Consider the following 24,325-nt stretch of genomic DNA (forward strand, 5'->3'; position numbering starts at 1 on the left):
TGTGGTTGAAGCTGAAGTAGTCTTTGACAGGCAGGACATTGCAGCATATGATCTTGTGGGCAATACTTAGATCATGTTTAAGGCGTCGTAGTTCTAAGCTTTCAAGACCCAGGATTGTAAGTCTAGTTTCGTAGAGTGTTCTGTTACGGGTAGAAGAGTGAAGGGCTCTTCTGGTGAAGTATCTTTGGACATTTTCAAGGGTGTTAATGTCTGAGATGCGATATGGGTTCCAAACAGATGAGCTGTATTCGAGGATGGGTTTGGCGAAAGTTTTATAAGCTCTGGTAAGTAGTGTGAGATATAAAACCCTAATTTAAAAAAAAATCCATAAATTAACCAGTCACAACAACATGCATATTAAACATTAATACGATTTGGCCATGATAGTTGTTAATTCATGGACCCCTCATATCTGCCTGCAAAGCCAGGTCTTCATAGCCTTTCGGAAGGCCAGCAGGGTGGGTGCAGTACGGACATCGGGGAGGAGTTGATTCCATAGAGCTGGGGCGGCAACAAAGAAGGCCCTGCCAACCTACATTGCTTAGTCGATGGGACCCGGAGGAGGCCGACTCTGTATGTTCTTATTGGTCTCTGGGAGGTATGCGGCAAGAGATGGTCCCATAAATAGTCTGACCCTGAGCCATGCAGGGCTTAGTTATCACTACTATGTTTATTTCATAGAATATATAGAGCAGGGGCATCAAACTCAAGGCCCATGGGCTGGATCCTGCCCATGGAGTGCTTAGATCTGGCCCACAGGGTCGCCTTGGAACAATGGCACAGTTGCAGGAGGTCACTGCAGCTGAAACGGAGCTCAGGAGAGCTGCACACAGCCCCCCCCCCAAGCTCCGTTTTCACTGGAAGAGCCACTGTGACCTATCCACTGTCCACAGCCATACCCACCCTGGCCACGATCACCTTGGCCCCAGCAAGATCAAAATCAACCGTGATGCAGCCCTCAATGAAATTGAGTATGACATCCCTGATATAAAGTAACAAAGTTGAATGGGACCTTGGAGGTCTTCTAGTCCAACCCCCTGCTCAGGCATGAAACCTTATACCATTTCAGATAGTTGGTTGTCCAATCTCCTCTTAAAATTATCCAGTGTTGGAGCATTGACAACTTCTGGAGGCACTGGTTAATTGTTCCACTGATTAATTGTTCTGTCAGGAAATTTCTTCTTAGTTCTAGGTTGTTTCTCTCCTTGATTAGTTTCCATCCATTGCTTCTTGTCCTGCCTTGAGATCAGTATTGAGGAGCAGCTGATGTGCTCAGGTGCTCCATCCCGGTAGGAATTTCTGGGATGCGTGCACAGCTGCGTGCGCCCCCAACGTGCCCCTGTGTGAGACTTGGCTTTTGTGCATGCGCAGAAGTGAGATTTTTGCCGATTTTTTTGCTTCTGCGCATGCGTGGAAGCAAAAATATTGGTGAAAGTCACCAAAATCTCTCTCGTGCGTGTCCTCATGCAAGTTTTTGTTTGATGCACATGCCCACGCACTCACAACAGTGTCAGAGGGCGCACTGATAGGAGGTAAGACAAGCAGCCCTTTGCTGCCTCAGATGCTTTGGAGAATAGTTTCATTCCTTCTTCTTTGTTGAAAACCCCAGGTATTGGAACAATGCTATCATGTCTCCCCTACTGCTTCACTAAACTAGACATACCGAATTCCAGCAACCATTATTTATATAATAATAATAATAATAATAATAATAATAATAATAATAATAATAATAATAAAAAATAATAATAAAAAAACCGAGCTGCAACGATTCTGGCATAAGCCCGTGAAAGTGGTCCCAGTGGTACTTGGCAAGCTGGGCGCAGTACCAAAGGATCTCAGTGGACATTTGAAAACCATTGGAATTGACAAAATTTCCATCTGTCAATTGCAAAAGGTCACTTTACGGGGATCGGCAAACATAATTCGCCGCTACATCACACAGTCCTAGGTGCTTGGGAAGCGCCTGACTGGTGATGAAATACGAAATCCAGCATAGTGATCTTGTTTGCTGTGTTGTATTGACATAATAATAATAATAATAATAATAATAATAATAATAATAATAATAATAATAATAGTTGTTGTTGTTGTTATTATTATTATTATTATTATTATTATTATTAATTAGATTTGTATGCCGCCCCTCTCCGAAGACTATACAGTACTTTAACCTTCAGTCCCCTATATATTCAATGCATTCCAAATTTATTGACTAAAAACAAAATTCCCCAAGCTCTAAAAAAACCCCCAAACTTCTAAATAAATGTGATTCAACCTGTAATATGTATTTCTTTGGCCTCTCCTTCCCTCAGTCAATGCATTACAAAACTTGCCGTATCAACAGGGGAGAATATTTTTAGCTCAGGATGGAAATGGGCTTTCCGAGCTTGGTTATTTTCATGCAGATGTTTCATTACCCAAACTTGGTAACAGCACTAGTGAGCAGAAAGCACCAAAGACCCCTCAATTGGGAATTGGCCATTTTCATGGGCTATATATTCTGAATCGTGAGCCAAATTGTACCCTCTAGTCTCCTGATAACCTGGGCAAGATTACTTACGGAATCTGGAAATTCTGCCACATGAGTCCCAGCGTCCAATTGGGTCCCACAGAATCGGCCTTCTCCAGGTCCCGTCAACTAGACAATGTCGCTTGGTGGGGTCTAGGGGAAGAGCCTTCTCTGTGTGGGCTCCAGCCCTCTGGAATCAGCTCTCCCCAGAGATTCACACTGCCCCCACCCTCCTTGCCTTCCGCAAGAATCTGAAAATCTATTTATGCTGCCAGGCTTAGGGTCACTAGACCCTAACCTCTGGCGAACGAATGTGTGGTATGTTTGTGGTTTTGAATATGAATGAATGATTTTTAATGTTTTGGCCTTTTTAGAATAATTTTAATTACATATATTAATTGGATTTAGATGTGTTATTGTTTATTGTTTTTTATTGATGTGAGCCACCCCGAGTCCATGGACAGGGGCGGCATACAAGTCCAATCAAACATACAAACAAACAAACAAGCAAACAATTATTATTATTATTATTATTATTATTATTATTATTATTATTATTATTTGTATGCCGCCCCTCTCCATGGATTTATAAATAAATAAATACATACACACACACACACACACACACACACACATAAATGTCTTTACCTTCCTTTACTATCACTTGCGATATTAATTTCCAACCTGGAAATTATACTATTTTGCTTTCTCTGAATAACTAAAAAGATTCATTGTAAAATCCTAAATAGAAAACTCAGAAGTAAACATATCAATAGGAGTTATCAATACGTAGCACGCCAAGCAGTTTGAACCACACTGTAAAACGGCGATGGCATGGACTATGATCCATGAAACCTTATGGAGTAATAAACTGGTTAGTCACTGATAGATATAAACCTCTGTTTTCACTAATGATCCTGCTGTATTCAAATCAAAGACAGGAAAAACCAAGAGTTTTGATATGGGAATAACAGACTTGTGTTGTCAGATTGCATAATGGATATTTTTATTACGCAATCAAAATAACAAAGGAGGGTGTGTAACCTTTAAGCCTCAAAGTCTTTCATCAGGTAAGAGGATGTAAGGCAAGACAATGGAAAGAATCTCTCCACTCCTTTCTCTGAGCAAGATAACCAAGATAGACTTTGTGCTAGAAGAAAGGCAGTGTCCCATAGATACTCATAATATGTTTACTCTAAATCTAATATATCTAATAAATCTAATATAAGCTGGACTTTGTGAGATATTTTAGACCATTGCCCACAATTCCTTGTCAATGGCTTTCTTGAATTAAGCTGATAGGACTCCAATACATTTGGAGGTGCCTGGACGTCTTATTCCAGCTCTAAACAATGGTCAAAGTGCTCAACTTTGCTTATCTAGTTGAACTTAAGTTTTCATTTCCAACTGTTTGGAAATTGAATGAAATGGAGCTATTCAAGTTTTAATATGACAGTATGATTGCAACTTATTGCTTGTATCCTTAAGATTTGTATTAATATTGAATGTTTCCTCATTGCTTATTTGACCCCTATGACAATCATTAAGTGTTATACATCATGATTCTTGACAAATCTATATTTTCTTTTATGTACACTGAGAGCACATGCACCAAAGACAAATTCCTTGTGTGTGCAATCACACTTGGCCAATAAAGAATTCTATTCTATTCTATTCTATTCCATTCCATTCTACGCCACGCCACGCCACGCCATGTCATTGCAAGCATAAAATTAAATATTAGTTTCCAATCCATTGAGAGATCATCCCATGGGATTGAAGAACAGAGTTACCGTATTTTTCAGAGTCTAAGATGCATCTTTGTCCCCTCTAAAAGAAGGTGGAAATATCAGTGTGTCTTATATACACTGAATACAACCATTTTTGGCCTCCTGAAACCCTCCACCCCGCATCGCATTTTTGTGAAAAATGGGTTTATTTTTCACAAAAATAGGGTGCAGAGAGGGTTTGGGAGGCCTGCAGAATGCTCCTGGGGACAGACAGGAAAAGAAAAATTGCAAAAAAAAAAAACCTGGGGCTTTTTTTTGCCTTCCCCAACCCCTAGGAACACTCTGCAGGCCTCCCAAACCCTCTGCTTCACTAGTGGGTTTCTACCAGTGAAGTAGCAAACTGCGCACTGGTAGCAACCACTAGATTCCGCAATTTGTCTGGGACCACTGCAGTGGCAGTCCTATGGGCGCCGCCATTTTTTCTGCTTCAATTTTTCGTATTTTTTGCTTTGTGCACAGATGCAGGAGCAAAATCGTGTGAGGGGATGTGCATGAGCATGAGATTTCGCAAATTTTTGACCTCCGTGAGACAAAAAAAAATCAAAATCTCAAAAATTGCATCCCCTCATGAGATTTCAGCAGATTTTTGCTTCCTACAGATGTGCAAAATCAAAAACACGCTGGGGATGTGCACGCATACTGCACACACGCGCAAGACAACTGAAGCACCGGGAGTAGCGGTAATAGCAATCAACCCCTGCTCTGCACGCCCTGTTTTTTGCAAAAACGGGTGAAAAACAATTTTGCAAACAAAAAAAAAGTGCGTGCTTAGAGGGTTTGGGAGGTCTGCAGAGTGCTTGTGGGGACTTGGAGAAGGCAAAAATACAATTTTTATGACAAATATGGTATACTGTACAGAGAGTTAGGAAGCTTGCAGAGTGCCACTAGGGGCCAGGAGGACAATTATTTTTTCTTACTTACCTCTCTGAAATCTGGACATGTCTTATACACCGGTGCGTCTTATAGCACGAAAAATATGGTACCTATGATCAATGGATCATCTGAAGAAGCTGCCCAACGCTGGTGGTGCAAAGATCCAGTGAGATGTGACAGTCATGTTTGAATTCATGCCCGGATCCAACCATCACAACTGATTCTTTATTCCAAATTTGCATTGAGGGTAATAGTGATTTTTATTTATGTATTTATTCATTTATTATTTGGATTTCTAGGCCGCCCTTCTCCAGGGGACTCAGGACAGCTTTCTGCATACAAAGAATACAAAATTGACAATATAAAACCCTACTCTAAAAGCTACATTTGAGAATCCAAATGATTAAAACCTACTCTTAAAACCCCGAAACATTTAAAATCATTCAACCAACATTCATCTCATCAAAGTTATAGTATTCAGCAGGAGCAAGATGTCAGCATTCAACGGCCCCAGGCCTGCCGGCAAAGGTGTGTCTTTAAAGCCTTTCAGAAGGCCAGGAGGGTGGGGGCGGTGTTGGTTCCAAAGGACTGGAGCCACCACAGAGAAGGCCCTTCCCCTAGGCCCTGCCAACCGACATTGCTTGGCAGAACAGGACCTGGAGCAATAATAGCAATACTACTACTACTACTTTGGAAATCTCTGAGCTCAACCTTTGTAGTCAGCAGTTGATGAAGAGATAACATCCAGAGGTCTCCTTAAAGGAGCATAATGCAACTTAGTCCAGAATTATATGCTTTGATCTATAGAGCTTTGTGAAGTAGAAAAAAGCTTTTTGGTTATGCCCCTACAGGAAATAAAGCTATTTGCATTTTAAATAAACATTGATGTTCCTTTTTAAACAAAAAACAAAAAAATTGCGCTGAAATTAGCTCTTTTTTTCATCCCTGCCTAATGAAAGTACTTGTGCAACATGAAAGTTCTCATCCTTTTCTCTCAGACTTTAATCAAATATTCTTTCAAAGGAATAACATTTCCACAAAGCTTATCTGTCAAATTGGTCCTTTTAAAGAGAGAAGTGGGCCCTAACAGAAAAAGAAAGGTCTGAGGAAGAGGAAAATGTGGAAGAAATCAATCCGTACTATACACAAATAATCAAAGAGTTTTGTTTTTAAAACATTTCTTTGACAGTCATTTTATTTTCTCAAAATAATTTCTAAACATATAGTTGAGATGCTAGCCTACATTCACAAACAGTCTCCTGGTGATCCAGATTGGGAGAGGGGCGGCATACAAATCTAATAAATAATAATAAATAATAAATAATAATATACAGTGATACCTCATGTTACAAACGCCTCGTCATACAAACTTTTCGAGATACAAACCCGGGGTTTAAGATTTTTTTGCCTCATCTTACAAACTATTTTCATCTTACAAACCCACTGCCGCCGCTGGGATGCCCCGCTTCCAGACTTCCGTTGCCAGCGAAACACCTGTTTTTGCGCTGCTGGGATTCCCCTGAGGCTCCCCTCAATGGGAAATCCCACCTCTGGACTTCTGTGTTTTTGTGATGTTGCAGGGGAATCCCAGCAGGTGAATCCCAGCAGCTCAAAAATGGGCGCTTCGCTGGCAACGGAAGTCCGGAGGTGGGGTTTCCCAGCGAGGGGAGCCTCAGTGAAATTGCAGCATCGCAAAAACATGGAGGTCCGGAGGTGGGGTTTCCCATGGAGGGGAGCCTCAGGGGAAACGGGCGCTTCAGCTGGCAAAAGGGGTGAATTTTGGGCTTGCACGCATTCAACGCTTTCCCATTGATTCCTATGGGAAACATTGTTTCGTCTTACAAACCTTTCAACTTAAGAACCTCGTCCCGGAACCAATTAAGTTTGTAAGACAAGGTATCACTGTATATATTTTCCTTGAGCAAAATTAGCACGGGGGTGGGGGTGGGGAGAATTCCACTTACCCTGTATATCAAAGTCAGATGTCCAGCTCTTCTTTTCCTAGGCTGGAAAATGTCAGGAGAGTTCTTGGAAAACCAAGGAAGAAATTGCTACATCAGAGTTGGGGGAAAATACAGTCCTCGACCTATGGCAGTTCTATTATTATTATTATTATTATTATTATTATTATTATTATTATTATTATTTACTATTACTATTATTATTATTAATTGGATTTGTATGCCACCCCTCTCCAAGGACTCGGGGTGGCTCACAACATATCAAAACAATATAACATATACATATCTAAAAATCCAATTAATATGACTAAAAAGAACTTTAAAAACACTAGCACAATTTAAAAAACATTCATTGCCATTTAGTGACCAAATTTATATCAGAACGGGGGTGGGTGTGTGTGTGACTGGTGACATTTCTCAGTTACCGACTTTTGCAGCACACCCGTGATCGTGTGATCAGAATTCAGATGCTTGGCAATTGGTTCATATGTGTATTACAGTTGCAGTGTCTTGGGATCATGGGACCTTATAACAAAATCAGTGGAGAAACTAGATTCACTTTATAACCGTGTTACTAACGACTGCAGTGATTCACTGAACAACGGAGGCAAGAAAGGTCATAAAAGGGGGCAAAATCACAGGGATTCCCCCCCCCAGCCCATTTTGGATGCAGATAAGCGCAGCGCGTGCACGGAGACTTGGGAGGGTGAAAATTTCAGGAAAGTTGAACTCCGGAGGGTCTCCTGATCCTGAGGAGGCTATTTTCGCCCTCCCGGAGGTTTGAGGAATGCCTCCAGAGCCCAAGCAGGGCAAAAATACCCGCCTCCCCATGGTGCAGTAGGACAACTAGGCCACACCCACCATGGCCACGCCCACCCAGCAACCAGGCAGAGAACCATTTGCTAAAATTTTTGAAGCCCACCCCTGGGCAAATATCCCCATTTGCCCCATTGAACAAATGTCTCACTTAACAACAGAAATGTTGGGCTCGATTGTGGTCACAGTGAAGGGCCGCAAAAAATGTTACCACCACACTGTGGGTGTGGCTTATTTTGTGGATGTGGCTTGCCAGCTTGTGACCAGGTGGGAGTGGCTTGACGATCATGTGACAGGGGTGGCTTAAAGGTCACGTGACTGGCTTAAAGGTGGCCAACCTAACGTCACTCATGTCAAGGGATTGAGATAGGGTGCCTGGCTTCTCCTCGCCTCAAAGAGATACAATTTCCCTATCTATTTACTATTACTGAACATCCAAAATATACTATTTAATTCTATGTATATATGCCATATCTGCACATACATATTATATACAGGCACACAAAAATATACATTATCTGCTATATAAACTATGTGTATACACACACACACAAAGCTCTTCTCAAATTATACACATTCAACCTCATTTACTGCAATAGGAAAAACATGCCCAGAACCTAGAAGGGGAATTCAAATTTTTTTCTACCTGTTCTTCATACCTGACCAAAATTTTACTACTGGTTTTGCATACCTGACCATACCCGTAGGAGCCCATCACTGGCCACAGCCCACTACTGGGGCATGGCCTATTTGCAACTGGGCCATGCAAGTGGCAGGTAAACCTGTATGCAGCTTGACTCCCATGAGTCGCAGGTCGGCAGGATTCACATGCAGCACAGCTCAAGTAATTGAGCTATCTGTACATGCGTGTGTGCACCAGCCGACCACTCTTGCGTTCCAGTTCCACTCCCCCACCCCCAGCTAGGCTGACCAGCCACAATAGCTGGGAACTGCTATTCTACTGTGCACTGGACAGCAATATTGTAGGTCCTGCAAGCATATGTTTTATAATTTTAAAGTTGATACGTAATTTCATAGATTTTTCTTTTTAAATAATGTTTGGTTTTTCTTTATATCTTGTGAAGTTATTCAATTTCCCAAAAGGTAGGCAGACTGATATCTTTAATACTATCTTTAGTATTAAAGAATAATAGCTAGAATAATTATTTCATTCTTGTCATTTATTTAAAGAAAGGCAGCAGAGTATTATTTCTCTCCTATATCAAAGGTAAGGAATTATCTTGGGAAAGTCCGTGGTAGAAATGGGAACTACTACCAAGTTCTAACCTTGGGTAGAAAGTAGGACTACGGGGAAGACTAGATTATTTCAGAAAGAGAAGACTTGAGAATTTCCAGTTTATCACTACATATAGTATATAATCACCCCCTCTGACATCATAGCCACCAGATGTGCGCAGAGTACAACACTTCGAATTCTCATTCCTTGGGATTTGTAGTCTTAACACGTTTGTGGACAGACAGATCCGGGAAAGCTTATATAAGCTGTTTTGTATAAGAAAGAAAATTGTTTAATAGTAGTTATTCCTTTTTGCCAAATATGACTATGGAAATTATTTCTGAGTAAAGATTTTCTTTGTTTATGACAAGATCCTGTATAACTTTAGGTTGCATTCTTCAACTGACAACATCCAAACCCAATTAGATGTGTTAAAACATGTCCAAAGTATCTATTCTTACTATCTATCTGTCTGTCTGCCTACCTACCATCTATCATTTTACATCTTTTATTCTATTTTCTATCAAAATGGCATGCAATATTTCTAAAAACGCATCAATATAAAGTTAAAACCAATAATTGCTCTATACTTAAGCACCACAGAGACAATACTAAAAGATACAGGAAGTTACTTTTATAATGTTAACAATATTCTGCATGATATTGTGCAAAAGACAGCTGAACCTCAGTATATCACCAGAAACCCTCTATTTCTTACCCCTAACTGCTATCAAACATGGATGAACCATTGAAAACTGAAAGCAGAAGGAAATTTAAACATAAGAGCACCTGTTTAATGAAATTGCACAGTTATTAAAATTAAATTCAGTGAAATTTCTTGTTGGGTAATGTACATAAAATTGCATTATAAAAGACTGTCCATCTCAAAACGAAATAAAACCAATTAACACCTATAAAAATACAAACTTATGTTGTGCAGTCTACCCAAGAAAAATCAGTGTTCCACAATCTTGACAGTTTTTAAACCGGGTGAAGTTTAACTCCCAGAATTCCTCAAGCCGAGGGATCCTGGGAGTTGAAGTCCAACTCAGCTTAAATTTACCAGGTTAGGAAACTTTGCAATGCACGTGTTGGAAAAAGGAATGAGCGGCTCAAAAGCAACGCAGCCAAATCTTTAAATAGTAGAGCAACCTACTTGTAAATCTACAGGGAGTTGCAAACCAAGCTCGTGTTATTCACCACGGGGGGGACGGGGGACCCAGTATTAATATTACCCAAGACGGGTGCCCACACCTGAAGCTCCTCCCCCCCCCCCAGTGCCAAAAGGGACTCACACAGCAATTCCCCACCCTTCTCCACCCAGACAGCTTTTCCAGGTCACGTGACCAAGAATCATATGATGCCAGAACCTTCACAGATGTACTATCTTCCCCTTTTGCCGGCCCTTCGCCGGAACACTCCCGCCTCCGAGTGTGCTATTGGCCACCAGGCCGCAGGCGGGCGCGCCATTGGCCATCCGTAGGCCTTTCCTCGCCCGCTACTGGTAGACTTGTGGGATTCTGGGCCCGCCCCTCTTTCCTTCTTGGAAAGTGACTTGAAGTTGGGAATCGTAGCGACCGCCGCTGGAGGGAAGCGAATCAGAAGTTCAGGCCAGGGACCGTCGGGGGGCGAGGGAGGAGCCAGAAGGGCTATCGAAGGTGGGGGGAGGGAAAGACCCCCTGGGTCCCCAGAGGCAATTTTGCCTAGTGGTGAGAGCTCCAGAAAGTGGGAGCCAGGGAGTGCAAGGGAATTGCTCTATGGGGCAGACTAGAGAGTGCCCTATAGCAAGGGGACGTAGGTTGCATTTGGAGGGTCATTGGGATCCGAGTCCTAAGCTACTACCTCCTGCTTTCTCGGAGGGGGGGAGGAGGAGGGCAGTCGTATAAGCAGCCTGCATTTTGGGGTGGGGGGGATTGAAGGGGCCCCCGGTGTTTCCCTCTAATTTAGAGGAATCCGGAAAACCGGAGCAGGAGAGTTAAGGAGATCAAGAAACCCGTGCGTCCCCTCCAGTGCCAGGCTGGAGAGCGCAGTGGTTAGAGCACTGCGCCATGGATGACCCCGAGGAGACCTTTGGGGGAGATGGAGACGCCAGCCCGGCGCCTTACGAGGAGCTGGTGTCCGTCATGGCCGGGGGTTTGTACGGGGAGCTGGAGCGGCTGGTGGGCGCCCACGGCCCTAGCGCGGTCTCTGGGCTGCTGCCGCAGGTGGTTTCCGTCCTGGAGGCCCTGCAGGCGGCTTGCGGGCAGGTGAAGGACCGGGACCAGGCTCTGGAGAGGCTGCGCGATGACCGGCTGCGGCTTCTGGAGCAATACGAGCGCGAACGGGCAGGGCGCAAGCGGGCAGACGAGGTGGGTATCGCCTTCCGCTCAGTCGGCGGCGTCGACTAACTTTAATGATTTTCAGACCTTTAGATTTAAGCCTCAGCTGGCGACGGCAGTGGAGAGAGAGAGAGAGAGAAGGAGAGAGGGGGGGGAGGGAGAGAAGGAGGGTTCAGCAATTCCTGATCAGAGAGCTTAGATGCCAACTGGTGCCAGCCGGAGCTGTCGAGCAAGATGATTGCCTCCTCCTCCCCCGCAGTCGGGAGGGGCATTATCCTGCCCCACAAGCCCCAACGTGAAAAACTTTTATTATTTTCTCTTCTTGTCTCCTTTATCAAGCTTTCCCAGGAAAGCTTGTGTATTCACAGCAAACTAAGATCTATTCTGCTCTAGAGATGATGGACAGGCAGGCAGACAGACAAAGGTGGCTATTTGTGGCTAATGCTGCCCCTCCCCCCCCTTAATTGGGAAAGCTAAAGTGACCTCTGTCCAATACCCAGCAATTTTTGACCAGAAAATAACCATCCCACCATGGGAGGCTCCTGAGTGAAGTAATCAGTCCTGGTACGGGAGAGATTGCCAGTACAATAAGTGTTTAAAGAAGAGAACATAGACATAAACAGACGCTTCACCAAAGAAAGGCAAACTGGAGATTGATCCAAGGTTTTATACTGGCATTTTTCACCAGATGAGTGAAATGCCACGTGCACTGACATTTCTGAATAATGTTTGATAGTTCAGGTCAAAGAGCAGTTTGCTCTCTAGATACCACTGAGTCAAACTCTGCTCTGGATAAAACCTCACCCCCAATAAGACCTCTTTTGAGGACATTTCCGTTATCACTTTGATCCTGTCCTTACATCTTAGTCATACTTTTTCTGACATTTGTCAATCCTCCACATTTTTCTAGAAGCATTTTAATGTTTCTAGTTACACAGCATTGTAATTTCAACCCTTATTTGATCCAGAACCAGTTGACTCCTTGCAATTCATAGGAACAGTCTCCAGATTCCTGATTTAAAATGTGCATTTTTCGTCTCTCGTCCTTTTTTGAGTTTTCATTAAGATACTTCACAGCAGAGGTCTCCAACCTTGGCAACTTAAAGATTGGTGGACTTTAACTCCCAGAATTCTTCATCCAGCTTTCCAAATTCTTGGAGTTGAAGTCCACAAGTTTTAAAGTTGCCAAGGTTTGAGATCCCTGCTTCGCGAGGTTCAATACAAGCTAATGGCCTGTGATATATACTGTATATCTTGAGTAAAAATCCTTAACTTCACAAGTAAACTTCTGCTTTAATGTAGGGTGGAAAGTGACTCTGTAAAGCACTGTAAAGTAGTATATAATTCTAAGTGCTGTTGCATCTTGGGTGGAGAATGATGACCCTTTTAAGACATGTGGGCTTCACCTCCCTGAATTCCTGAGCCAGCCAGGAATTCTGGGAGTTGAAGTCCACAAGTCACAAAGGGGCCATCATTCCCCACCTCTGTTCTAAAGGAATAAAGGTGGGATAATATCTAATAGTTAAATCAAAAGGAGCACTGTCAAGATGGACAAGGTCTAAAATATGAAAATGGTGAAATTTTTTTAGGTTAGGCCAAAAAGAGGCAAATATGGAGAAAATGATTAGAAGTGTCTAAAATGATGTTCCAAAGGAGATAAGGATTTTCTCAGTTCTCAGTAGACCAAGGATGATCCAATGGGACCTTTAAGGGTAAAAGGATAACAAAAAAATGTGTAGACAAGCAAAATATGGTGAATTCTGGGGCTTCAAAAGAGAACAAATTCACGAAGGATAATGTTACTCAATAAGTAATATTCAAGCTGCATTGGGAAACCAAAATTGTACTTTCATATCATGCCAAGAAAAATGTATTCATATAAGTCACCAGAAGCCAATTTATTCATTCCCTTTATGTACCACTCACAATTTCAAAGTAATGTTGGACCCCTATTTGGCTAAAACAACAACTGCTCAAGTTTGTTTTGATTAGGAAAAGAATGGGGTAGAGCAGTGTTTTTCAACCAGTGTGCCGCAAGATATGGTCAGGTGTGCCGCGAAGCTCAGAGAGAGAAAGAAAGCAAGAGAGAGAAAAAAAGAGAAAGAAAGCAAGAGAGAAAGAGAAAGAAAGAGAGAGAGAAAGAGAACAAGAGAAAGAAAGCAAGAGAGAGAGAAAGAAAGCAAGAGAGAGAGAGAGAAAGAGAGGGAGGGAGGGAGGGAGGGAAGGAGAGAGAGAGAAAGACATAGAGGGAGGTAGGTAGGGAGAGAGAAAGAGCAAAAAAGAGGAAGGAAGGAAGAGAAAGGAAGAGGGATGGAGAGAGAGAAAGAAAGAGGAAGGAAGGGAGAGAAAGAGAGACAGAGAAATAGAGCGAAAGGGAGGAAGAGAGAGAATTTTTTTGTCCAAACTTTTTTTAGCCCCCCACCCCCGCCCCGCTCAATGTGCCCCAGGGTTTCATAAATGTAAAAAATGTGCCGCGGCTCAAAAAAGGTTGAAAATCACTGGGGTAGAGAAGAAATTGCCCTGAAGGAAACCTTTTATCATGGCAAAAGGTTGGAGAGACAGCAAAGAGGTCAACTATATTCCTAATAAGAGGGGATTCTTTGGATTCTCTTTCCTAGCGGTTCATGGAATTGGAAGACGTGATGGATCAGGAACGTAAAGCCCATTCAACAGCTGTGAGCCAGTTAGAGAGCCAGAGCCGAATCCTGGACAACAAAGCACGAAGCTATGCAGATCAGGGTAAGAATAGTTATATGCCAAATTTCTGTGTATGGCGCCAATGTGCCCCCATTCCATAGTCTCTCCCAACCTGTAATGAACCTCCTCTGTCTCTTGAGGCTGTAGATTTGCCATAATATGGATAAAATAAATTCAAGTAGCAGGCATCCTTCTAGTTTAGTATCTTTTCTCTCACCTTTGCTTTTAGGGACCTACAGTCCCTCCTATGCCCATCCCATAATAGGCATGCCCCATTCTGTGCCCTTGAACATCTCCACTTTTGACAGCTCTAGCTGGACTGGTCTATCTCGTTAGCCAAGATTGGTTGTAAGACAAGAAACACGGTGTAAGTTACATAAACATTTCTTTCACGGTACATCAAAATCATTAGGAAATATAGATTAAACTTCTGTGCAGTTTTGGGGATGAGCGTTGAAGGCCATTGAACTGAACAGGGTTTAACAACTGGATCAATGAAGAGATTTGATTGCCCATCACAATATTTCAAGTGATGCAGTCTTGCTGGATTTTAGCTTCTGTTTAGTAGATAAGCCTGATAATTTGTTCTTTTTACCTCTAATAAAATATTCTATTATAGAAGCAGTTTAATAATGCTATTGGTGTTTGGCAAAATGTTAATTCACTGCTTCATTGCCTCCTTTAGTGTGAAAGTTTTGTTTAACAATCTATTGTGCCTAATTGTATCTATGTATTTTTCGGGCATTGCTCAAAACAGTCTAGAATTGCCATAAAAAGAGGATATTCTATTACCATTGCTTTTCCCCCCCAAAAAACCACTTCCAGAAAATGAATATGGGTTTTTTTTTAAATGCTAATTCTAATTAAAGTTAGTTTTATTTTTTTCAGTTCCAAATTTTCGATACTTGTCAGCTTACGTAGAATATAGAACAGATAGAAAACATCCATGGTTTTGGAAGCACAGTGGTACCTCAACTTAAGAACTTAATTTGTTCCGTGACCAGGTTCTTAAGTAAAAGCGTTCTTAAGTAGAAGCAATTTTTCCCATAGGAATCAATGTAAAAGCAAATAACGCGTGCAAACCCATTAGGAAAAAAATAAAAGCTTGGAATTTGGGTGGGAGGAGGAGGAGGAAGAAGAGGAGGAGGAGAGTCGCTGCCGAAGGAAGAAGGTGAGGTGGAATCAAAAAAATCCAAAACTTTAAGGCTTAAAAAAAAAAGAAGAGGAACTCTGACGCGGCGAGGAGGAGCACACGGCTCCAATACACGGGGCACACGGCTGCCTCCCATACACTGGCTGCTGCTACCTGCTGCCTCTTCCTTCCCATTCTGAAGGGCTCCCCTCTCGCTCGCTTTGTAGCTGGCGCCTTTCCTTTGCTGTGGTGACTCCTCGGCTGCCCAGAGGGAAGGAAGGGTTTCCTTTCTCTGCTCACTGGCAAAGGTTTATTCTCTCTCCAAGCGCCCAGAGAAAGGAAAATGCTTCGTTCGCTCTGGACTGCCAAAACCTCCTTAAGCGCCACCGAAAGGCTCCTCTGGCAGCTCAGATGGCCGGGATTAAAGGGGGAATGGGAGGAAAATGTCCGGGCCTTTGTGCCGCTCTCAAATTTCCTGGGAAATTTTTCCGTGCTCGGGTTCTTAAGTAGAAAATGGTTCTTAAGAAGAGGCAAAAAAAATCTTGAATACCCTAGAAAAGTTCTTAAGTAGTGGCGTTCTTAAGTAGAGGTACCACTGTATCATTCTTCCTTGTGGGGAAAAAAAGGTGCTGTATACTCAGCATAAAGTATTGCTAGCAAAAGTCTCTGTTGCTTTACAAAACGAGACGGTTTGTATAAGTCCATCCTATAAATTTCTTCTTTGAAACAGATTTTTCTGCATTCAAATGAGGTTGGTTCCCAAATGGATGTAGGATTACAGCCTCAGCACTCTTTGCTTGAATCTACAGCATTAGGGTATTTTCACACAGGAGGCTTCTGATTATTGGAACTGGATCATCAGAGTTAATCTTCCAGGAAATGGATCCTTCCTGCTCTGCTTCGCACTTGAGTGTGCAAATAAATTATGTGGCCAATACTTTAGCACAGTGTTTCTCAACCTTGGCCGTCTGAAGATGTGTGGACTTCAACTCCCAGAATTCCCCAGCCAGCGTTGCTGGCTGGGGAATTCTGGGAATTGAAGTCCACACATCTTCAAACAGCCAAGGTTGAGAAACACTGCTTTAGCATTATGTTTGAAAACAGCCAAGCTAAAGTTGGTTTAAAGTTTTCTTAGCGGGGAAAAATAACACCATTGTCTTCCGTCACAGTGGCTGGCTTGGAGGAACAAAAATCTTCACTGCTGAAAGAGATTTCGATTCTCAACCAGAGCCACACAAAGGTACTTTTGAACAATCTCAGCCTTTCAATGGCTCTTCTCACCTCTCCCCCCCGCTTCTCTTTCCAAGGCAAACCACCGTTGCACTTCCTCTTCTGTTTCTTTCAGGTGGTACAAAGTTACAAAGAACTGAGATCACAAAAAGCAGCATCAGCTTTCCCGGGACATACTAGTACTACATCTGCAGAAAATGAAAGGTTTGGAAGGAGGGAGGGAAGGAATGTGGGTATGTGCTTGCAGGGTTTTAGGACCAGAGCAGAAAAGAGGCCTGGAGTGGCGAGGTAAGGGTCAGTGGTGAGGTAAGGGTCAGTGCCCCTTTAAGTGGCTGTGGCATCTTTTCCTGAGCTGGGGCTGTGCACTCCTAGGATTTTTTATTGTTTTTTTGAGGTCAGAAAGCACTGACAGTGCTCATTTTAAAAAAGAAAGCATGTTGGACTTAATTCAAACGTGTTTTCCTGAGATAAGGGCAGCTAAGGAAGAGATACCATTTCCTTAAGAAGGTATCGGGACCGTCTTCTGCCACACGAATCCCAGCGACCGGTTAGGTCCCACAGAGTTGGCCTTCTCCGGGTCCCGTCGACTAAACAATGCCGTCTGGCGGGACCCAGGGGAAGACCCTTCTCTTTTTTAAAAAAAAAAATATTTTTATTGATTTTCTTAAAATAGACAGACACACATACAAACATTGAACACAAAATGGGGATACATTTTCCCCGCTTATTTTGAAAGTATAAATTCAAATACAGAAAAAAAATACATAATTAGATATATATTGAATATTAAAAAAATTGCTAAATTTGAGTTAAAGTTTTTCACGTTTTTACTAATATATGTATAAAACCAAAATTCTTACTATATTACTTATATATAAACTAATTCTTATACATAAACTAATTCTACCATAGTCATTAAGCAATAAATTTAAACTAATGTGAGTATTGATATTACCCAAGTAAAAACAAATACAACAAATTAACTAAAAATAGATTATATATCTTATTTTTTCTTATCTATCCATTTATAAACATTGTTCCATGTTTCATAAAACTTAGTATCTTCTTGATCATTTAAACGGCTTGTCATCATATCCATTTCAGCGCAATCTAATACTTTTGCTATAACTTCTTCTTCTTTGGGGATTTCCTCCCCCTTCCAATTTTGCGCATACGTAATTCTAGCCGCAGTTAATATGTGTATATAAAAAAAAAAGAAAAAAAGGGGGAAGAGCCTTCTCTGTGGCGGCCCCGGCCCTCTGGAATCAACTCCCCCCCCCAGGGATTAGGACTGCACCCACCCTCCTTGCCTTTCGAAAGCTTCTGAAAACCCACCTTTGTCGCCAGGCATGGGGAAACTGATATACCCCTAGCTATTATAGTTTATGTATGGTCTGTTAGGTTGTGTGATTGTTTTCTTTTTATAATAAGGGTTTTTAATTGTTTTTAACATTAGATTTGTACATGGTGTATTGTTGTTGTGAGCTGCTCCGAGTCCTTGGAGAAGGGCGGCATACAAGTCTAATAAATTATTATTATTATAATTACAGTGGTACCTTGACATACGAGTTTAATTCGTTCCAGACTCGAGCTCGTAAGTCGATCAACTCGCATCTCGAACGAATGCCTTAGACTTTGTTTTTCGCGCCGAGATAACTGGAAGCAAGGAGATTTATTATTTATTTATTATTTATTTATTAATCAGATTTGTATGCCGCCCCTCTCCGCAGACTCGGGGCGGCTCACAGCAATCGCCATACAATGTAAACAAATCCAATATTTAAATTAATTTTAAAACACCACAAGTTAAAACCAATCATACACACTAGCATACCATACATAAATTTTATAAGCCTAGGGGGAAGGAACATGTCAATTCCCCCATGCCTGACGACAGAGGTGGGTTTTAAGGAGCTTACGAAAGGCTAGGAGGGTGGGGGCAACTCTGATATCTGGGGGGAGTTGATTCCAAAGGGTCGGGGCCGCCACAGAGAAGGCTCTTCCCCTGGGTCCCGCCAAACGACATTGTTTAGTTGACGGGACCCGGAGAAGGCCAACTCTGTGGGACCTAACTGGTCGCTGGGATTCGTGCAGCAGAAGGCGGTCCCGGAGATATTCTGGTCCGGTGCCATGAAGGGCTTTATAGGTCATAACCAACACTTTGAATTGTGACCGGAAACTGATCGGCAACCAATGCAGACTGCGGAGTGTTGGTGTGACATGGGCAAATTTAGGAAAGCCCATGATAGCTCTCGCAGCTGCATTCTGCACGATCTGAAGTTTCCGAACACTTTTCAAAGGTAGCCCCATGTAGAGAGCATTACAGTAGTCGAGCCTCGAGGTGATGAGGGCATGAGTGACTGTGAGCAGTGACTCCCGGTCCAAATATGGCCGCAACTGGTGCACCAGGCGAATTCTTGTGCCACCTAGTGGAAGCTCGGCTCGTATCCCGAATTTGAGCTCGGGTGTCGAACAGAAATTTTGCTTGCGTCTCGGCTCATAACTTGGAATACTCGCATGTGGAGCAGCTTGTATCTAGAGGTACTACTGTATTATCAACAAGGGCAGTGTCTATGCCATACTCTTCCTCCGAAGCCACTTTCTTAGATCCCCTCTTCTCCGTAGTGGGTTGCTACCGGTATGGTTGAGAACGGCGCAGCAGTAGCAAAAGTTGTGCTGCACGGGCAGCTTCTATTCTCCGTGTGTCCCAAAATGTGTCCCAGCATGTTTTTGCTTCCGCGCATGAGCAGGAAGCAAAATCTCATGAGGGGACGCGAGAGACAGAGATTTGGGCGATTTTTTGCTTCTGCGCATGCGCGGTAGCAGAAAAATCTCTGAAATCTCACACATGCGCATGTCCTCTTGAGATTTTGCTGCCTGCGCATGCGCAGAAGCAAAAACACACTGGGACATGCACGCAGGAGAAGTGAAGCTTCAGTAATGGGAATGAGTCCATGCCCTCCTCTTGCTGAAAGGAAAATTTGGGATCTTCTAGAGTAGTGATGGCAAATCTATGGCATGGGTGCCACAGGTGGCACATGGAGCCATATCTGCTGGCACGTGAGCCGTTGCCCTAGCTCAGCTCCAGTGTGCATGTGTGTGCCGGCCAGCTGATTTTTGACTCGCACAGCGGCTCTGGGAGGGAATTTTTAGCTTCAAGAGAACCTCCGGGGGGATGTGGGAGGGCGTTTTTACATTTCCCCGGCTCCAGGGAAGCCTTTGGAGCCTAGGAAGGACAAAACATGAGCCTACTGGGCCCACCAGAAGTTGGGAAACAGGCCGTTTCTGGCTTCCACAGGGCCTCCGGGGCCTGGGGGAAGCTGTTTTTGCCCTCCCCAGGCATTGAATTATATGTGTGGACACTCGTGCATGCATGATAGTCACACACACACTCGTTTGGCACCCAAGGAAAAAAGGGTTCGCCATCACTGTTCTAGAGCAGTGATGGCAAATCTTTTAGACACAGTGTGCCCAAACCGCACACACATACCTAAACTGAAAGGTGCATGTGCGTACATTGATTGATTGATTGATTGATTGATTGGACTTGTATGCCACCCCTCTCCGTGGACTCGGGGCGGCTCACAACATATAGTAAAAAAACCACAACACTACAGTTATCCAATTAATATACTAAAAGGTTCTTAAAATTCTAACTTTAAAAACATTCATTTTCATTCATTCAATAATCACACTAACAACATTCGTTGGACAGGGGAAGGTCTAATGTCCCCAGGCCTGGTGGCGAAGATGTGTTTTTAAACTCCTTTGGAAGGCAAGGAGGCTGGGGGCAGTGTGAATCTCCCGGGGGAGCTGATTCCAGAGGGCTGGGGCCACCACAGAGGAGGCTCTTCCCCTAAGTCCTGCATGCCGACATCGTTTTGTCGACAGGATCCTAAGGAGACCAACTCTGTGGGACCTCATCGGTCGCTGGGATTCATGCGGCAGAAGGCAGTCTCGGAGATAGTCTGGTCTTATGCCATGTAGGGCTTTATGCACATGTGGACATAGGCGCGCATGTGCAACAGAGACCTGATGGCCAGATGGCTGGCAAGGGTAGGGCATCTCAATACCGCCAGCACGACAGCAGGTAACATCCTTTTCTTTCGTGAGCTTCTGTTTTGTTTGCAGGGAAACAGAAGCTCACAAAAGTTCACCATGACTGTTCTAGAGAGTCCTTAAACAGAGCAGAATAGTCTCTCTCTTATTATCAAAGAAGAATGTCCATGATCCTGTCTCGCAATTCAACAAGTTTGACTTCATTGTCCGTCACTGAGTAATGATTTCCTAGTCCTCAACTTGCAACCGTTCACTTAGCAGCCCTTCAAAATTGTGACAGACACCCTCCCCAAGATACTCATGACCCAGTTCCAAAGTTCCTATTACTGCATTCCATCTCATCCTCCTACAGTCATGTGACTACATTTTGGTGCTCGGCAACTGGCCCGCATTTACGGCAGTTTGCAGCATCACATAGTCCCATGACTTTTGCAATGCTTTTGCCAAAACCCTTCATTTAGTTTCCAAGATAGTGAACAATTACTATAAAATTGGGTCAGCCATGTGATGACCATCACGGCTTATGACCAAAATTGACAGGCCCAATTATGGTTGTAAGTTGAGGACTGGCTGTAACAAATTAAGATATAAACCAATAATTTGAAATTGCACAATGGCTGCGTGAATTCTTGGATGATGGGGAGCTGAAGGATGTGTCCATTATCCACATACCACAGGAGCCAATACACCACTGTTACCCACCATAAATCTTTGTGGTTGTCCAGCATTAGCATATTGAAATAAAGGCAGTTCTAAACTCTGGCCTGTAGGGCACAGGCAAATGCCATGATTTGGACATATTCAAGATTAATTAGCTGTGTGTTTGTGTTTGTGTTTGTGTGTATGTGTGTGTGTGTGTGTGTGCAATGACATTTACCTCCTCCATAGCTATGACAATTAGTCGTTCCCAAAAGACTGAGCAGAGATAGATTGCCACTGTGTCCTTTAACTACTTTCAGAAATCATGCAGAGCACTGCAGAGAAAGCAAGTTTACTGTATTTCATTCAAATCTGCCTTATCTTGCCTTTTAAAAGCCAGCAATAAATTATTCATCTTTCTGTTTTTGTTCAGTGTATTATATTGTGGTGTTTTGTTTCCCCCAAAGGCAACTGGACTTTCTTAGTTTTTTCCTTAGAAAACGTTTTGCTTCTCATCCAAGAAACTTATTCAGTTCTAACTGACTGTTGGGGAATGAATGGATTTATATTCTTTGCAGACACCTTGGTCTTTAGCATTCTGCATTTTGCAGATGCAAAGAATACAAATCCTTCCATTTCCCACATGTCAGAATTGAAGGAACTTCTTGGATGGGAAGCCAGCATTTTTCAAAGGGGAAAATCCCAAGTCCAGTTGCCTTTTGTGAAAAGCTATCAAAGTTTGTTGCATAAACATCAATTCCAGAAGCACACACAGATGACTGATTCAGCTGGATTCATAAACTTCTTTATAAATATTATTTCTTCAGGTAAACCCAAGCAGAGGAATTAGATTCATGTTAGCAGACAAGGATAGAACGAGAGTACAGAGAGGACAAGAGAGTAGAATGGACTAAGTTGTGCCCAGACTTAAGCTTAAGTTTCCAGTTTTGATTCTCTGCACAGACCCAGATGTGGATATCTCCCATTGGCCGGCTTAGTTGCTATGCCAATTCATTGGCTAACTTTGTTAACATGGCTCTCCCAGTTCATGTAATCTTACTAGTATCCTGCATATAAATATTTTTATATCTTTGTGTACTACCAATACCTACTTGACTAAATAAATGAATGAATGAATAAATAAATAAACAAACAAATAAATAAACAAACCTTGAGCTGAATGATGAAGACTCTTCACAGACATATATTAATGCCTCTTTAAAAATGTTTTTTTTCAGAAACTGTTCAACAAGGGATGATGAATAAAGATAATAAAACACAGGAAATAGAGGAGATAATAGAAAGACCAGATAAATAACAGATAAATAAAAAGATAGAGAAAACAATAAAGACTTTTAAAACAAATAAGGGACAATATATATATATATATTAAGAGATCAAAACATGGAATTAGATAAAAAAAAAATTTTGAAGAGAAGATCCTCTAGAGCAGGGGTCGGGAACCTATGGCTCGCGAGCCAGATATGGCTCTTTTGATGGCCGTATCTGGCTCGCAGACAGGGCTCCTACCTGTCTATGGCCCGGGCCCCGGCGCCCGCCAAAAACTCCCCAACCCCGAAGAGAGCCTGAATAATGGGGGGGGGGCAGGCCCGGCGCTTCTGCTGAGCCCAGTCTTCTCCCGGTGGCTTTCGACTCCTCCCGCCGAGGAGCTGCAAGGCTGGCCTCGGCTCCCCTTCCCTAAACCCCCGCCAGCCCCCTCCTTCCCTTCCCGCCCTGCCCTCCTTCCCCGAGGCATCCCTTGCCCATCATCCCCTGCTGGCCAATGGGGCAGCGGGACTGCTAGATGGGCAGCTCTTCCGGCGAGGGTGGGCCTCCGCCCGCGCAGAAAGCATCCTCCCTCACACCCAGCGCCGGCCATGGGGGCTTCCGCCGCCGCCTTCCGCAAGGCCCCCCAGAGGAGCCGCGTGGGTCTTCTCCTGGTGAGTCACCGCTCCCAGAGTGTAGGGGGGGGGAGCTTTGCAACCTGCAGCCGAGGCGTCCCGGGGACTTGCAGCAGGTGAGAATCGCCGCCGGAATTTCCAGCAAGACAAAAGAGAAAAAAAAGTTTCGCTTCGGAAGCGGCCGGGAGTCTGTGCTTTTGACAGCCCCCCACCCCCCGCTTCGTTTAGGGGCGTGGAGGAAATGCCGCCCTGGTGACAGGGGAGCCGATGGTAATCGCCCTTTTGATAGCTGGAGCAATTTAAAAGGGGAGGAGCTCCGGGCCAGGGAGGGGAAGGCGAGGGGGGGTGCATGAGGGAATGCCTCCCTCCCTCCCTTCCTCCGGTATAAAAACCCAGGTGAGGCGTCGCGAGGGCTCCACGCGGGGTCTTCCGGCCCGGCCCACTCAGGAGCAAGAGAGGGACAGAGAGAAAGAAAGAGGGACAGAGAAAGAAAGAGAGGGACAGAGAGAAAGAGGGACAGAGAAAGAAAGAGAGGGACAGAGAGAAAGAAAGAGAGGGACAGAGAGAAAGAAAGAGGGACAGAGAAAGAAAGAGAGGGACAGAGAGAAAGAGGGACAGAGAGAAAGAAAGAGAGGGACAGAGAGAAAGAAAGAGGGACAGAGTGAAAGAAAGAGGGACAGAGAGAAAGAAAGAGGGACAGAGAGAAAGAAAGAGGGACAGAGAGAAAGAAAGAGAAGAGAGAGAGAAAGAGAGAGGGGGGGAGAAAGGGAAAGATAGAGAGGGAGAGAGAAAGGAAGAAGAGAGATAGAAAGGGAGAGAGAGAGAGAAAGCAGGAGACAGAGAGAGGGAGAAAGAGGGAGAGATACAAAGAGTGAGTGAAAGAGAGAAGAGAGAGAAAGAAAGAGAGAAAGAAAGAGAAAGAGAGGACAGAGAAAGAGAGAGAGAGAATTAGAAAGACAGAAGGACAGAGAGAAAGGGAGAGAGAGAGAAAGAGGAAGAATAAATATTAAATATTGTATTTGTTCCCATTTTGTTTTTTACTTTAAATAAGGTATGTGCAGTGTGCATAGAGATTTGTAAAATAATAAAATAGATAATTGACATAACTTACAATGCGTTGTGTGACATGTCCAACATTCCAGCTTCTTTCTTCTGCGAAT

The 24,325-nt window shown here is 43.4% G+C and overlaps 2 protein-coding genes across 4 annotated transcripts in view; one reads left to right on the forward strand and one right to left on the reverse strand.

Annotated features, from left to right (window-relative positions):
- RPL28 (ribosomal protein L28) overlaps positions 1-24,325 on the reverse strand; it is a 251,742-nt gene that overhangs the window by 202,872 nt on the left and 24,545 nt on the right. The window lies entirely within an intron of this gene.
- The window catches only part of LOC139154359 (C-Jun-amino-terminal kinase-interacting protein 4-like), a 57,406-nt gene continuing 43,806 nt past the window's right edge, over positions 10,726-24,325 (forward strand). For 2 of the 3 annotated variants that reach the window (XM_070728862.1, XM_070728863.1), the window contains exons 1-4: positions 11,150-11,537; positions 14,126-14,246; positions 16,506-16,576; positions 16,682-16,770. In XM_070728862.1, the coding sequence (XP_070584963.1) occupies positions 11,238-11,537; positions 14,126-14,246; positions 16,506-16,576; positions 16,682-16,770 (581 nt within the window). In that variant the 5' untranslated portion in view covers positions 11,150-11,237. Of the gene's footprint in view, positions 11,538-14,125; positions 14,247-16,505; positions 16,577-16,681; positions 16,771-24,325 lie in introns of all 3 variants that reach the window. The other variant, XM_070728864.1, reaches the window with a different exon arrangement.

This window comes from Erythrolamprus reginae, chromosome Z, assembly GCF_031021105.1.
Source record: "Erythrolamprus reginae isolate rEryReg1 chromosome Z, rEryReg1.hap1, whole genome shotgun sequence".
Lineage (NCBI taxonomy): Eukaryota > Metazoa > Chordata > Lepidosauria > Squamata > Dipsadidae > Erythrolamprus > Erythrolamprus reginae.